General features: G+C 39.1%; 2 protein-coding genes and 1 pseudogene across 2 annotated transcripts; all 3 read right to left on the bottom strand.

The window, feature by feature from the left end:
- Positions 1 to 3,816: 3,816 nt before the first annotated feature.
- Positions 3,817 to 4,633, bottom strand: LOC139927449 (gamma-crystallin M3-like). Its single transcript, XM_071919590.1, has 3 exons — positions 4,625 to 4,633; positions 4,197 to 4,439; positions 3,817 to 4,092 (listed from the first exon to the last, which is right to left on the bottom strand). The coding sequence occupies exons 1-3, from the start codon at positions 4,631 to 4,633 to the stop codon at positions 3,817 to 3,819; spliced, it is 528 nt and encodes a 175-aa protein (XP_071775691.1).
- Positions 4,634 to 10,389: 5,756 nt separating this feature from the next.
- On the bottom strand, positions 10,390 to 11,161 carry LOC139927436 (gamma-crystallin M3-like). Its single transcript, XM_071919574.1, has 3 exons — positions 11,150 to 11,161; positions 10,776 to 11,024; positions 10,390 to 10,671 (listed from the first exon to the last, which is right to left on the bottom strand). The coding sequence occupies exons 1-3, from the start codon at positions 11,156 to 11,158 to the stop codon at positions 10,390 to 10,392; spliced, it is 540 nt and encodes a 179-aa protein (XP_071775675.1). The 5' UTR covers positions 11,159 to 11,161.
- Positions 11,162 to 12,931: 1,770 nt separating this feature from the next.
- On the bottom strand, positions 12,932 to 14,066 carry LOC139927435 (gamma-crystallin M3-like; annotated as a pseudogene).
- Positions 14,067 to 17,058: the final 2,992 nt, after the last annotated feature.

A 17,058-nucleotide genomic window follows, 5' to 3' on the forward strand; every position in this document is an offset into this window, starting at 1 on the left:
CGTATGGAGTGTTGAGTTGCTTACTCATATTCCAACAGGGTCACATCCTTTGAATAGAATTGTCCTTTGGCAAGAATGGACTTTAAATAATGGATATTCATCTCTGGTTTAGCAGTTTTTAGAGGTTAGCTGTAATGTTCAATGTATATAAAATAAATGTAGGTTTCTTGTAACTGTTTAAATGAAATGCTGCCTGAAGCTGCACAATACTTCTATTCAGTTTATTACTGGGCTAGCTGAAATCCACAGGCAGCACACTATGATTACTTAAATTGTAGCCTGATTTATGGATTTAACTTACTTTTTAATACCGCTTTTACTTGTTGAATTAAATTATGTTTTATTCAAAAAGGAGTGGGAGCCTTTCAGATATTTTCTAAATTTGACTCTAGAAACTCAGATTTAATTACATTACTATGTATGCTGAAGGTGTCTAGAACTGCCATTGTACTGTAGGCTATTAACACCCTTGTCAACACATACACAAGACACTTATTTCAAATACAAAGTACTGTGTGGAGTAATCAAGTTAAAGCCACAGGTACTCATGATTACACTAATTTCAATGTATGAGCTATAAAATTACGTTTACCTCTAAATATCGATATCCAAAAATGTGTGATTTCTCAAGCAAATTGTGCACTACTCAGTACTGGAAAACAACAAAATCAATAGGGGTCAATGATGATAACATTTTACCACTAGGAGTAACAAAATATTCAGTGGCCAAAGGGGTTCATTCATTTTTAACAGGATCACTTTTTAGACTTGCTCATTCTTCCCCTGCCCTGCTTTTCGGGGGGAGAGGGGGGGGGACAGGTACAGGGATCTGAAGTGGAGAGCTTCCTTTCACGAGGTTGCTTCTCTAGACACCACTACACTAGAGACTCCATTTTACACTATGAGACTTCCAAGAAGGCTCATGTTGCTTTCATTTTCACAATTAAATGCATCCAAGTCAAAGGAATTTCATAAGTGTATCTGTCTATAAGACATTTCACTCTCCCAGAAATGTTATTCATTAGATTTAACTTTCTATTTTAACAACAACAGGTTAGTAGCATGCTTGCTCTGGCTGCTCTTAGCATGCTGATATGTTGGCTTGTTAGCTTTTGGTTGTTTGTAGCATGCTAGTTGATATATTGTTGTAGCATAGTTGCTCTGGCTGAAAGAAAGGATATCAGCTGAGGTTAAAAATATTTTTTTATTTATTCATTTTAATAGGGACATATACAGTGTGCATACAGCATTGTAGAACAATTTTCCAATGTAATGCATCACAGCATTTATAGCTACTTTTAATTTCTATTTTTAATTTCCAATGATCGTCCCTAGTTGGGCTTATTTGGTCACATACAATATAAAACACAACAAAAGAGAATCAAATTAAACATACAACTGCTACATACAGTAGAATACATAACAAAAAGAATCAAATTAACCAGACAACAGATTCATACAGTATAAAACATGACAAGAAAAATCTGACTAATCAGGAATAATGGTGTTTCCAAATCACCAAAAGCCTGCAAGGGGCTCACGATGACACATAGAGCCCGAGGAGCTTGGTGACTAAGGGCTCTGATTTAATGAGTCAATGGTGCCCTGCACAAAGTGCAGTCAAATGAAGGGCATGACAACTGAAATTGGGTAACATGTCATCCACAAAAAAGTTTTCATAAGCTTTTGAATACAATGTGTTCATGTGCACATTGCTTGGTAAAGCCACAAAAATAGCATGGAACTCAGCTGTACTTTGCGCCATGCGCTTTTGACATGGTCTGAGCAGCAAACACAAGAGTAAATCCCTGTAATCCTTGACACCAAAATTGCTCTGCACTACTTGATCGTTACTGACCCACCCCCTACTGCGCCTCTCCTCCCACTTAAGCACAGTGAAGTTCACGACGAGTCACCAAAAATACCAAACGGGCACAGGTGAGAAAAAACCTGTGTGCCAATGAAAATGCTATTTTGATGGCACATGATTGAAATCAAGCCCTAAGCCATGAATATCTATTTTATTATAACATTGCTTATGATCTATGTTATGATTAAAACAGGAGTTAGGCTTATATATATCATATCATAGTACAGATATAATAGGATAGATATAGATCGTCAGGGTGAGTAGTGATGCACCATTCTCAGCTGTAACCCCAGTGACCCACTGAGTACGGGTCACTGAGTGCCACTCACACACTCAACCCTGTAACATTTAGATGAGGTGGCTGCTGAATGGTGCTGCCTGTCTGATGGTCCTGTACATTTCTGGCAGCATAGCCTGATGTCCTCTGTTGTCACCATCTGTGGGTTTGTACATCAGTGTTTTGACATCTGAATTGGGCATCCGTGTGAATACTCACTTTGGATTATGGCACAAAGGATTGCAACATCAAATGCTGTGCATTGGTAAATGTATTATAGCACACTCTCCACAAATCACACTTTTAGTTGGTATTAGTGGTTACCAGTGCAGTAAGTTGGTATACATACATATATATACACATATACATATATATAAAAAAATGAACAAAAATGTAAACAAATAAAACAGAATAAACCTATTTACCAATGTGGTGTGGCTTTTTGTACGAGTACACCACCTCTATAGGATGGCTTTTCTTACCAAAGTGTTCTCTAGATGTTTACATGACACAAAACTTATTCCGAATATTTTCTATTTCAGATCAAGACTGAATTGTTTGCTGATAACCTGACTTTGTGGACACTCCAAAGTTAAGACTTGAAAGTTATGGTAGTTATGGTCCAAAATGGAAATGTAGGATGCTAGTTTAAATCAAATCATCAAATGTCCATATGTTTTCACTAATGCTAAGCCTAGCTCAGTTTTCAAACCCTATGAAGTTTTCAAAACCCCAGTAAGGTTTCATGGCACTCTGAGAAGCTGCATGGTGAAAGGACAGGACAACATATACAGATGTAGAGACAGCTTCCAGAAACTAGTGTGTGCATGTAAACATAAACCAAATAACCCTATCTGGGTTAAGTGGAAGGAATGTTAACTTTCTGTTGTATGTAATGTTCATCATTCCTACATTTTCCCTCAGACACTTCAGTCTGTCAGACTACTGAAAACCCTATCCAAATTTAAATTTAGTTGAACTACCACCAATCTACTGCAAAACAACTAGTTTAATTATATGCTGTGAAACTACTCCCAAACACTGTCTAAGAAGCCAAATATGGAGAACAAATCTAAAGCAGTTTCCTGTTGAATAAAGTTCTTAGTGGTTGAAATTACATCCTTTGTACAATATCATAAACTGAACTAGTATCTTGACTAATACACTTGTTAATGATTGCAGCATTAATATTTTATGCAATACCTACCACTACAGAATAAACAATTGTCTACATATTGTTTTTTGGAACATTACTTGAGCTGTTGGGAGAAAATATGTGGGTTTTTTTTTTAAGTTAACTCTACTATGAAACCAAATCAAACCAAACAAATTCATCCTTAAGCAGTAATGTGAAGTGAAATTCCAGTGGTGCATCCTCCTGTCTGAAATTTGTGCACAATAATCCCCTCAATGTTACCACTTATTCACGTTGTGTTTTTGCTCATATTGATGACTTTAAACGATTTGGCGACGTTTTAATTTAGGGGATATTTAACATATGACCATGATGGATCCAAATGCCTCACCCAAATTTCACACACATCTCTCAGCTAAACTCTGAAGCACTATGTATGTCAGTACATGCTTGTATGTCATGACATGCTTGTTAAATTAATTACAACACCAGAATTTAAAAAGTTATGCCATTTATTGATGTTAAAATGTACATTTAGCACATGTCCATGATACGCCTCATGCTCATGAACCTGTTGCCACTCCAGCCCATCTCCCTGAAGTTCCTGTACTCTCCAGGCCTGAAGTACATCATCCTGCCTCTGTAGTTGGGCTGGTCGTACATCAGCCAGTGGCCGTCCATCACGTTGCAGGACATGCAGTCGTTCATACGGTAACGATCCATGAAGTTGTCACAGTCGTCCATCATCTCATGCATCTGACCACCGAAGTTCTCCCTCTCGTAGATCCTCATCCTGTAGTTTCCTCTGTACTGTAAAGGAAATGTTGAAAACATAAAATGTAAATGTTGTTTTCAAACTATCAACCATTCAAAGATATTTAAAGGAAATGCTATCAAAAGAATGCATATCCTACCATGGGAATCATACGGCAAGACCTGATGCCACCCTGCCATCCCCACATGCTCATGTAGTCGGAGTACTCTCCCCTCCTCATGAAGTACTGGTTTCCCATGTAGTTGGTGCGGTCGTACACCATGAAGCAGCCGCTCTCCACCCTGCAGGAGTGGCACCTGCTCATGTAGGAGGACATGTCAGCGCAGTCGCTCATGCACTCATAGTGACGGCCCTGGAAGTTCCTGTCCTCGTAGAAGATAACCTGGAACAAAATGACATTTTATTAGTACCGTTTTGAATGAGCCCTGAGAAGCTACAAATGCTTAATAATGACTAGTTGTAAATGTGGTGAATGCCAATTAGGTCGCAGCTTTGTAATTTTGCAATTGAAGACTATTAATGTTTTTCAATGAATTAATGAGTGAATGAATCAGCTCCAGTGCCTACCTTGCCCATGTTTGCGGTTGTTGGTTTGTACTCAGGATTGAGCTGTGGCTGCTGTGTATTCCTGGTGGGGTTAACCCTTACTTTTATACTTGCTCAACGCAAAAAACTATGTAGGGCTTCTATTGTGCAAAGCCCTGACCCAGCAACATAGCATAGAAGGCTGAGCAGCGAGGACTTTAAAGGGTTATTATCTAACACTGTACACCGTACATCTCTGTCACAAATGCATGTGTACTGTATTGTTCTCTAACATAAAGAGTTAAACAGAAGCTTCCAACCACACTGTATACATGACAAAATCATTTCTATCTACCATATTTCATGGAATATTTCACTTAACCAAATGAATAACAAATGTATTCGATTTATAACAATAATTGATAACACAGCTTGGTAATAAATTAATCCCATCATCAACACTCACAACTTTAATGTGACACTGTAGATCATGATAATATCATTGTAAGTGTCCCAATAGATACAGATAGATGGACATATTCCAAGAAAGTTTAGACTGAGAATGGGTATTTTGATTTAAATATGTGTATGATGGCTAATACATTTTTATGATGAGAGTTGAAACTAAAATCTTGCTTGCCTCATGCAGGGATGATAGTAATAAGCATATCACTCTAACCACAAACAGTCCTTTCCCTTCTCCCGTTAGGAGAACTCAATCAATTTCAGATCAAGGGCTCAATATAGATGATGACCACACCAAAGTTGTGGTCTATAGAAACTTATCCTTATCCGTCCAGGTTAAGTTTCTATAGACCACAACTTTGGCTTTGAGTTTTTGTGTAGTTCGTTTCAGTTCATGCTGCCCAATTACAAGCAAATCAGGGCTTTCAAACTGTCGTCCCACTAGGTAAGACATTTTGCAATATGGTGGGGAGGGGGGTTGTCAAAACAAATCAAATTCCAGTCCCTGTAGCTAAGCGTGATGGACTTGTCTGCACTCTTTGCCACAATTTAACTTCTTTGGTGTTCATACCAATTAACAACACATGAAGAAATAGCTGAATATGAGCATCAGTCAAGACTGCAGTTTGTCCCCGGTTCATTTTGTTATGCTAGGCTTTGCAGACCTGAGTAAGTAATGGCTATCAGATATCAGATATCAGATCAGCATTTTCAGGCGATGTCGATGCATTTGGTGCGCACCAGAATGGCAATGTTACGCCTGCCATTGTTCTCACCTGCCCAAACAAAACCAAACTAAAGGAGTAAATTCTCCAGAGTTTGAATAAACCGCTTCAAACAGCTGTGAGCTGGCCCACACTGTCTGATATAAGAGATTGGATGGAATCATTCAATAAGTGAGTAAGTGAGGCTGCTTCAATCGTTGCGAGGGTTAGGGTTAGCGAAGCTTACTGAGAGATGTACAGTTTTTATTTTCTTATGTTTGATATACTTTTGTTTGGCTTATTTTTCACCAAAGGATTGGCCGCACTCTGGTAGGACATCTCAATAAGATTACCTTGGATTAGAGAAGATATATTTTTCTGTTTAAGAAACTATGCATGCAGAGCACCCTCTACAATACACTAGTAATGTGATACCTGAACTAGCATCGTTCTGTAACTCGGCTCTTCAATCATCCACCAATCTATGCACCAACTTGGAAATCCAGAGCTTTAAAGATACAGAAAAAGTTACTTACTACTAAATTTTATTCATTCACTGCTACGGATCCTGAAATCAAAGGCAAAGAATATTTTCAAAAGAACACTTGATCGACTTTGCCTGTGCCCTATCTGTTTTGGGCATTCATTTTCAAAAGCCAGCACTCAATGTGTGCATTGCACCCTGTTTATGGCTGCATTTTCAAACAATTGTATCATTATCATCATCTGTTGTCCAATTTATTTACTTTTATGGATAGCATCTGTTTCTGCGGTGATAATGAGTTGAATGCTATCAAGCAACAATACCAGTAAAAAACTAGAAGGGCACTTGGAGAGCGCAGACCTCCGCCAAGGCCAATAGTTTGTGCTATTATTGCTTGTTCATGCTATTATTGCTTGTTCATGAGTCAGATCCGGATCCACTCCAAAATTTAGTGGGTTCTTCCTTGGCCCATGCTACACCCTTCCACGAAGTTTCATGAAAATCGGGCCAGTAGTTTTTCCGTAATCCTGCTGACAAACAGACAAACAAACGGCACCGAAAACATAATCTCCTTGGCGGAGGTAAATATCAGCAGAACTTGGTAGTATCCAGTCTACAACCTGTAGTACTGCAGATCTGGAAAAAGTTTGATATGAATGAGTTGACTCACTCACTCACTCACTCACTGTTTTGGTGCAAGCCACAGAACTGTGTGTACAAGTGTGTAATGCAAGTGTAAATCTAAATGGGTGTGAATTAGCAGATGTGCTCAGAGTACATTTTGTCCATTTATGTTTAACTTCACAAGCCAAAGACCACACCATCAACTGAATGTAGTTTTAGGACGTTTAACTTTACTTTAAAGTTCATTCATTTTGGATTATAGAAAGAAGTATAATGGAGCCTGACCATGTGCCTTGTAGGTGATGAGAAGAATTTTGAAATTGATCCTAAATTTAAGCCTGCAATAAGCGAAAACAGACCTTATAACCAATACTGAAACTACTGTGTGCTATGTGGAGATTTAATTGAGACATAATGATATAAACTGATATCCACACAGCAGCCAGCTGTGTTGCTGTTTTCACCTCTTTTCTAAAGCTTGTTGTCAAATTCTGGTCTGGAACGAAGCTCCTCTCGGGCCATCCAGGAGCTATCCAATTTTTTAAAACTAGCTTGTCTCCTCCCTCGCTCTTTAAAAGTGGCCCTCACCCCCTCCCTTTCCTGAAAATTTTCTCATAATGGCAGAATCGATGAAGCAAGGGAGTAAACTTAGTAAACTACTAAACTTGCAACCTATCTCTTCACCTCAGTGTTCAGCGGGAGAAAGGCCTGGCAAAGCGAGACTGGTAACCGGCGACATTTCTCTGTAGGTACGGCTAGCTTAGCTGTTATGCACAGTGCTTTGCAATGTTTGTCCTTGGCTGGCCTCCGTAATGCAGTGGAGGGAGCGAGGGAGAAGTGGCTTTGCCACTGTATAAATGTGTTGCAGTTTCTGTTGCCCTCTAGAGGTCAGAAAAAAAATGCTTACTGCAGCTTTAACTGAAAGCCAATTTAGGCAGGCCAAAACGGGAGAAGTGCGGGATCGTCGAGCAGTCTTTGTCAGAAGTCTCGCAGCCAAATTCTGTACTAATTGCAACTGGTTGATGTTTTTTTGGCTGAGGCAAGTATACAGGGCGAGTATACAATAGTCAATAGTCAAGGCGACATGAAACAAAGACAACTTTCTCTAGATCTTGAAAAGACAGAACAGAGCGAATTTCTCAGTGATTTAATATGCTGTTCAAACTTAAGAAGTGAATAAAAAAACCCCACCTAGGTTTCTTACCGCTTGCATGATATTGGGTGCCAGCGGACCAAGGCATTGCCTAATTTTGTCAGACAAGGGTTGCAGGCCAAAAACCAGGACCTCAGTTTTCTTAAGTTAAAGACAAATGTGAGCCATTCAGGGGAAGCATATAGAGAGAGAACAGAATGGGTCCAAAGATTGACCCCTGGGGCACACCATATGTGAGTGGGGCAGACGAGGATGTTTCCAAGAGTCACAGTGAACTTTCTATTTGACAGATTAGAATTTATGGAATATGTTATTTCTCACAAGTATCTCAAGGAGTTTTGAGATGAGGCCTATCATTTTGAGGCAAGGCTAGATCAAGGCCTGGTTTCTTTAGAAGGTGCATGATGGTAGCCAACTTAAAATACAGCCAGAGAGAGGGGATCCTGTACAGACCCACACCGCGTGTTCAATTCAGTTCAATGCACTGAAGCATTACGACACGGGTATCGGTTAAATAATTCCACTAATGTCACTTAAATACCACGTTACCTAACTTTAAAGTTTACAGGGCAATGGAAGACGTGGATGTATGTAAATTAACGGCAGAGAGTGGGGCTCGGTGTGGGAGCAATGCTCTGCTAGCGTGACACGTTTATCGGTTAAATTACCTATTCCGTTACCTACCGTTAAGGTTTGCAGGACAGCAGAAGATGCGGATGTCTGTAAATTGACGGCGAAGAGTGTGGCTCAATGTGTATTCAATATGGCATTCAATATGACTATCAGTAGCCCATAGGCAAGAGGCCATCTCTTAGTCAAAGATGCCGTTGCCACTGTATAAATGATCAAAAGACGACGTTACCTGAATGACTGACTGACTGACTGACTGACTGACTGACTGACGGACTGCCTGACCTGAATTTGCCTCTTGATGCCCTCGGCTGCACCGTGGGAAAAACAAGATCAAGGGTATGGCCATGAGTGTGTGTAGGGCCCAAAACGTGCTGCTGATTCAGTAATATTTAAAAACACATTATGCATTACATTTGTGTCTAACGTTAATCAAATTTAAGTTGACTGATGATGAATCCAAGAGAGATTGAGAACTAGGGATGCACATTTTCCAAAAAAATCTTGATCGATTTGCACTGTTAGTTAACGATCAAATATTGATGTTTGTTAGCACCCCCCTCCCCCGCCCCAACAAAAAAAAACACGTGCCACTACACACACTTTGAATCAAAGCATTATTCAGACAAACGTAAGTCACACCGACAAGCATATTGAAGCTGAATGGAGGCTATAATCATAAAGAACAAAATAAGAATATTATTATAGTATTAGTCTATGTAGGCGATGCAGTTATGGCTCGTAAATTCCTGCCACATTTTCATCTGGCATTCTCGTATTCCAATATTAATCCGACTGAAATAAAGTTTCCAAACTCCAAAGGAAATAAAAAAACTATTGTTGATCAAATAGTCGGTTAACAGTTTTAGGCCTGTTGCCTAAACATTTTAATTTATACAGATCAGCATGTCCAAACGCTCCAACGCACCACATATGCACCGTCTGCCCAGCGGCAGAGAAGACACTCTGACGGGACAGAGGTCCCGCGGTGCAGAGGCACCGCTGCGTTAGTGCTGTCAGCCTGGGAATCCTACCTGGTTGGCTTCCCACCAGTCCAGTGGATTCATATCAAGTGGTGGAGGCATTTCTTGCAAGTAGCTCTCCACTTTGGTTTAATGGTCATTTGCGCAGTTGGGCTAACTGGCTGCGATTACGCAATTCAAACACTCGTTAACCGTTAAGGTTAATCGATGTGATACATAACAAACAATAAATCGATCATCGATTTATGTTGGACATCCCTATTGAGAACTCATAGTCATTGGTCAAAAAATAGCAGTTGGTCAATTTGATTATAAGGTTAGTATCGTGGAATATGCTGTAGGCCTACTAAGCTACAAGTTCAAAATGTACACTTTGCATTTATATGGCCCACAAAAGTAAAATTTCTATCTGTATTTGACCAACCAACCAAATTGTATGTAAAATTGGCATGTATATAAAATTGGCCTCACTAATGCTAAATTACTAATCAAAATAGACTTCCCGTAGCAAACAAAAACCATACAAACAATCTCTCTCTCTGTTGCAGATCAATGTGTGATCAGTGTGTGATCAATGTGTGTGTGACAGGCAGTAACAACACCAGCAGACACCAGTTCACGCTGAAATTTTATGGGATTCTGCCTCTCTCATCCAATATCTATCATTTTGCAAAAGTTCATAAAGCCTTACTAGGAATGATGAATTGCTTATACTGGTCATTTATTCATATTTATTGATTGCATTTTCAACACTTGCGCCTGCTCTAACAGGATTCCATGATGCGTCTGATGGATCCGACCCTCATGTCCATGGGACCCATTCCCATGTCTCTCATGCTCCTGTACTCTCCAGGCCTCAGGTAGATCATCTTGCCTCTGTAGTTGGGCTGCTCGTACATCAGCCAGTGGCCGTCCATCACGTTGCAGGACTGGCAGTCAGACATGCGGTAGCGCTCCTGGATGGACTCACAGTCATCCATCAGCTCATGCATCTGACCACCGAAGTTCTCCCTCTCGTAGATCCTCATGCGGAAGGTTCCTCTGTGCTGTGTTGGGGAATATAATTTGATTGAGGTTTCTGTTTGCATATTCAAGCTTACATACATGAACTAATGACATTAACTTCATGAATCAGCACGAAGCCTCATACCATGGGGATCATACGGCAGGATCGGATGCAGTCACTCATGGTCATTCCCATCAGGCGCTGGTTGTCGGGGTACTCTCCCCTTCTCACCAGCATCTGGTGGCCCATGAAGTTTGGACGCTCATAGAGCATGAAGCAGCCGCTCTCCACCCTGCAGGAGTTGCAGCGGGTCAGATAGGAGGACAGCTCGGGGCAGTCGTTGCTGGTCTCATAGGAACGACCTTGGAAGTTCCTGTCCTCGTAGAAGATGATCTGAAAATAAAATAGTACATTTCATTCAGTTTGTTGTATTAACAGCTTAAAATTTCAGATTCTTTTTGAAGTTAAAAAAATAGTCATCAACCGAATTAACAACGTAAAAAGTTTAGTTCTCTTACTCTGCCCATTGTGATGTTTATTCCTATCCCTGACTACTCTGGTACTTTGCCCAGCCAACCTCTGCACCACTTTTATAGCGAACTTGATAGCGAAATTATCTATGGAGCCATTGTTTTGAATGCCTTACTCAGCAGCATAGCATACAGGACCATAATGTTTGTTAAATCGGTCTGTAAATGGATATTATTCCAGACTGTATGCATCTGGGGCAATGCCAATTGCTGCAGCTCTCCTATGGGAAACAGGTGGGTGAGAGCAGCAAATATCAACTGGGACTCTTTTTTAGTGTCAGTGTTAGGTCTGTGTCAGTGTTAGGTCACTTTAGTATATTCAGATGCAGCCAATTGGTTCATTACTTGAATACAACTTTGGGATGATGACTTAATGCCACTGTAGTGCATGAGAGCTCAACAGTTCATTGATAGAGCAACAATAAGTGAAAAATGTTGTTTTATTTCTTTGACACTAATAAACACACAATGGTAGCCTGGGTGAGGAAAAAAAAAATTCAGGGTTCACATTTATTCTATGAATCTCTTTCTTTTATGACAAATCATGAACTGGTAAGATAGGGCCTTCTAAGGTTTAACTCATTTATATTGTTAATATTTCGGAGGGATCAACAACTATATGTATGTCCCACTGCTGAAAATATACTAACATTAAATAGTGTGATACTGAAGCAGTTTGTCAAGGGGGTTCCCTCTCTGAACTATTATGGTATCGACCACCAGAGGCAGAAAGCTACTGTAGTTCCATAACTATAATCTTCCATCATTGTGTTATTCTCACCATGTTCAAGAGCAATCTGTGCAATTTGCAGTTATTAAACGTGGGGAAATTGCTACATGTCCACTTTAAAATGTATACTTTTTTCTCTAGAAACATCTTAGTACAAAGGGGCATGATTGCACAGTTTAGTACAGTAGAGGCAGCAGCTACATGCGTAATGAGAGTTGATTGGCTCAGCCCTATGTGTTCATAAAAGCCTGTCTGTACTGGGAAGATTTGGAAATTCATAAATCATTTCTGTTGGTGGTAAGCAGATATGTAAAAGTTGATTAACAAATAACAGAATGTTTTACACATATATGCAATAATGAATATTGTGGGAAACTGATTACAAAATGATGTGAATTGTTTCATTCAGGATATAATTGATAAAATGAGAGAAAATATAAAATAAAATGTAGGACATGATCCATCTTGGCGGAAACTTAATCTACAGTGTCTGATTATCTGTTAAATTCAGGGTCATTTGAATTTGATATAAAGTATGAATGTAATTCAATGTAATGTAATTGCAAATTAGCTTAGGCTATAAATGTTATGATATGTGACATCAGACTATTTTCGTTAAAATGCTCTATGTCTATGTATCTGTCCCTATTCAAATAAACACTGAAATGAAATGTATTCACCCAAGAAGATTATGACAAACTGTATGGTGCATCAATAAGAATTGGTTACACTGCAACCTCATATTATTTGTACTTGTGCATTATTATAGTGTATAATTTTGTAGGTCTGCAATATTGTGTATCTGCTCCTACTGTGCCTTGGCCATGTCAGTGTTGAAAATATTACTAAGTGAATTAAATGAAACTGAAGTAATGGCTCATTGTTAGGAGTTGTGTTTGTACTTTAAAGACCAATAACAGATTTAACCTTCAGGTCAAAACGTGTTAAATGGTCAGATACTATTCTTCTATCTGATATCATGGCAAATACATCACAAGATGACAGGGTGGCAATTTCTAAACACTTTATTTCACTCTTTTTCAACAGGAGTCCATGATACGCCTGACAGAGCTGAACCTGCTGCCGCTCCAGCCCATGTCCCTGAAGTTCCTGTACTCTCCAGGCCTCATGTACATCATCCTGCCTCTGTAGTGGGGCTGATCGTACATCAGCCAGTGGCCGTCCATCACGTTGCAGGACATGCAGTCGTTCATACGGTAACGATCCATGATGTTGTCACAGTCGTCCATCAGCTCGTGGCTCTGGCCTTGGAAGCTCTCTCTCTCGTAGATCCTCATCCTGTAAGAGCCTCTATGCTGTTGAAGAACACACAGAGGAAGACATGTTTACATGGGACTCCTAACATTTAGGACTGCAATTATGCTGTTGTTACTTTGTCAAGTGTGTTTATTCTTCAGGAAAATACCAATTGGTTTGATATGAATTCATTTGATTATATATTACTGATATTACATTTAAATCTGGATCCTCATTTGGAATAATGTTAATCTTTTCACAGATGCAAAATAGAAGACCAAATCCAGGATGAAGTGATCTGGTCCTTGCATACCTGAGGAATTAAACGGCAGGAACGGATTGAGTCACTTATGCCAAAACGGCCGTAGTCGGCGTACTCTCCCCTCCTCAGGAAGTACTGGTTTCCCATGTAGTTGGAACGGTCGTACACCATGAAGCAGCCGCTCTCCACCCTGCAGGAGTGGCACCTGCTCAGGTAGGAGGACATGTCAGCGCAGTCGCTCATGCACTCATAGGAACGACCCTGGAAGTTCCTGTCCTCGTAGAAGATAACCTGTGAAAAACATGAATTCAAGTTGATGCTCATATTCAAATGTATTTCAGTGAATGTGAAGTGGTTGATTAATTTGGAATAAACCATCACCTGTCCATTCTTAAATGTAATTTAACTTTGTTTCATGTCATTCTCTTTTTCTACTTTCAGTTGCTTGTTGTAGTGTGAGTGAGTTAAGGTGGAGAATGTGTTGTCCATGGTGTAATCTATACATACCTTGCCCATGTTTGATGATCTGTCGTTGTGGGAATCTGTCCAACAACCTGTGGCTGCCAGGCGGCTTTTATACTTTATACGCACTGTAACAGGGTTTTGTTATTCAAATTATCTGGAAGCTGATGAATAAGCAGGTCTGCAATCGCTGTTAATTTTCAGTTGTGCCATCATGATCCAGAACAAAGGCAGGGGAAATGGGTGAAGACACGAGGTAGAAGAGGAGGGGGAAGGAATGAACTGCAGTCTTTAAACTTGTCAGATCTGGGCTCGTGGAGCATTGGACTGAGCAAAATAATTCTTTAAATAAAGAATCTGTTTATTTTACCACATTTACTACATTTACTCTACATTTTCAATACCATTCTCAAGGCAAGATGACCTTAAGTGCACTATAAGCACAGTAGCGTTACCAGAGGCACTGCTGATAGAGTAGGCATGTAAATTCTCACTGTTCACTCATTTTAGTGTGCAGCTCAGGTTTATTGCTGATCCCTTCTTACTATCCTTTATTCTAAAAAATAAATTCCTAAACTATCTAATAGCATCACTTTACATTTTAGTGATATGTGGGTTTGTCTGTTTTTTCTTTTATGCCAATATGCGATTTGATGCGTCTAGCTAACAAACTGCTAGCTAACATCTTTGATTGGGTTCAATAACAAGGTTGTCTAATTTCACAGAGATCAGTTTTAGAGTGTTACACTTTGTGTGCACTGCGCTGCAAACCAGATTACATATAATCTGAGTATATATCTGTGTCTTTTACTCAATTACAGACTTCACAGTACAAAGTTTACAGTAAACTATAGGCTACATCTGGTTCTCTTTATTTGAACTGGCTTGTGACATTCACTTTAAAAGTCCAGCCTGGACCTGACGATCAGTGTCAATCTTTGGCTCACTGGCTGTGTTCAGTCCAACTGAAACTCCTGCGAGTGATGTTGTTGAGCTGTGTGTCACACTGCAATGTTAGCTAACAATGGAAATGAATTCATGTGAACTGAATTTCCCCAAGGGGATCAATAAAGTACTATCTTATTTTATCTTATCTTATCTTGAACATTTGATTCTCTATACATTGTTCTTCAAATGACAGACTTGTGGTTGTTCATGATTGGTTGTTCAACTTGGAAAAAAGATGTGTGAAAAGAATATTTAATGTGTTTGGTAAAATTGTGAACTTTTTTTTTTCTCAGAGTTTTATTGAATCTGTTTTAACCTTTTGTGATTTAACCTGGTTTGGCCACTTAATCAGACTGGTGAGGCTGGTGAAAGTGAGCCAGGCACGACTGCTGTAACTGAAATCTTTGAGAGTCATGTGGTGAGGAAAGCCAGTGCTGTTCTCGACTGCCCCGGTCACCCTCTTAGAGGCCAGTATCAAACAGTAAAATAACTTGGGACTCATTATTACAACTGCAAATATTTTGCTTGATTTGCACATGAAATGATGTAGCATCTTATGCCTGTTTAAGAGCATCATATGTTACACTAATGAGACTTTATATTGCACCTTACTGAACGATTTATTTTTTACGAGCATTTATTGTGTTTACAATGTTTTTATTTTGTTTTGTATCATGTTTTATTGTAAACGCTGTTTGCAAACCAAACCCCTTTATGGGACAATTAAGTTTTGAATTGAATTGAATTGAATTGAATTGAATTGAACTGAACTGAACTGAATTGAAGTGAAGTGAAGTGAAGTGAAGTGAAGTGAAGTGAAGTGAAGTGAATTGAATTGAACTGAACTGAACTGAATTGAAGTGAAGTGAAGTGAAGTGAAGTGAAGTGAATTGAATTGAATTGGAGAGAGGATGACAATGACAATACAATTAAAAATGAAAGACAACTTTTGTGAAGCGACACTAAAGGACCCCTATGGATTTTCGGTGCTAAATGCTAGCCTAAGTATAAACCTGAAAATGTATTGTTTAAGTTCAAAGTAAAATAATTATCCAGATCTCATCATGTCTAATAACACTTAGAACCCCAAACCTGTGTATTTCTGAATAATGTAAAATGAAAAAATGAGTCTTTGTTTATTTTTGAGGGAAGTGTGCTGTGAGTTAGGTCATTTTGAGGTGAACTCGCTTGGTACTATTTATAGCACTTATAAAGAGGTCAGAAAATAGATTATATCCCTTATAAGTAATTGTAAAGACACTGAAATTATATTAAATCGTCCATCACTTGATCTTAAAAATAGCTGTAGGCTAAATACATAATAGTAAAAGAAATTACCTAGTAATCAATCACTATTTTATCATCATTGTGGCGCAAAAATCATCATGGGAAAACCAATTAATGCTAAGAATCGACCATTTCCTACCAGGGCTCTTCAATGTTGATAAACATAGCATATGTTCCCCATAGTTACTCATGAAGAACACACAAGCCTTCCAACAAGATTCAAGCTGGAATTCAATCTAACAAGATTTTAAGCAAGTAAAATAATCATTCTAACTTAGCTATTGGTGCTTTTTCAAATAAAATCGAACCAAAAATGTATCAAATTCAAAACTTAACCTCTGAGGTGCAAAACTTAACCTCTGAGGTGGCGGCACTGCAGCTCGAGCCTGGTTTGAAGCCAATGTTGCCAAGCTGAGAAACATCAGTGCTAGCATAGAAAAAGATGTACTAGATTAAATAGCTATTATATTTTTTCTATACTCTCAGAACAAAAAATTAAAACCAGTAAGGCTTGTTTCTTCATTCAGAAGGTCTTCGCATGTCCTGCGAAAGCAGATGTTTCACCTGGCTCTCCAATCATCTAGGAAAACCCTTGCTAGCATTTACCGTGAGGTTCCAAAGAGAAATGACATCATCAAAGCCAAAGTATGAAGAGAAAAAAGAGAAAAAAAAAGTAACCTTCAATCTACCAAATGTGCTTCTTTTTGAATAGAGTTCTGTGATTTCTTATTCAGGTAGATTTTGTTTACAATGCCTTGCCGTGCTAGTTCTTCAACCGATTCGACTCTCAGTATCCTGAAATGAGTACTAGCGTACTGAGACATTGCTAACAAGAAAATGATGCCTAAATATGATGTATGGCCACCAAAGATAAGAAATCACACTTCCAAAGCTTCACTACAGCCGACCCTTGTTCAAAAGTACGAGATAAAGGATTGCGTTGCCCCTACC

The sequence above is a fragment of the Centroberyx gerrardi genome, chromosome 10 (assembly GCF_048128805.1).
Source record: "Centroberyx gerrardi isolate f3 chromosome 10, fCenGer3.hap1.cur.20231027, whole genome shotgun sequence".
Classification (NCBI taxonomy): domain Eukaryota; kingdom Metazoa; phylum Chordata; class Actinopteri; order Beryciformes; family Berycidae; genus Centroberyx; species Centroberyx gerrardi.

Excerpts from the sequence above, each read along its gene's own strand:
- LOC139927449 (XM_071919590.1), bottom strand. Across the intron at positions 4,093-4,196 it reads CTTGCCGTATGATTCCCATG|TACAGAGGAAACTACAGGAT; the intron begins GTAGGATATGCA and ends TTTCCTTTACAG.
- LOC139927436 (XM_071919574.1), bottom strand. Across the intron at positions 10,672-10,775 it reads CCTGCCGTATGATCCCCATG|CACAGAGGAACCTTCCGCAT; the intron begins GTATGAGGCTTC and ends TCCCCAACACAG.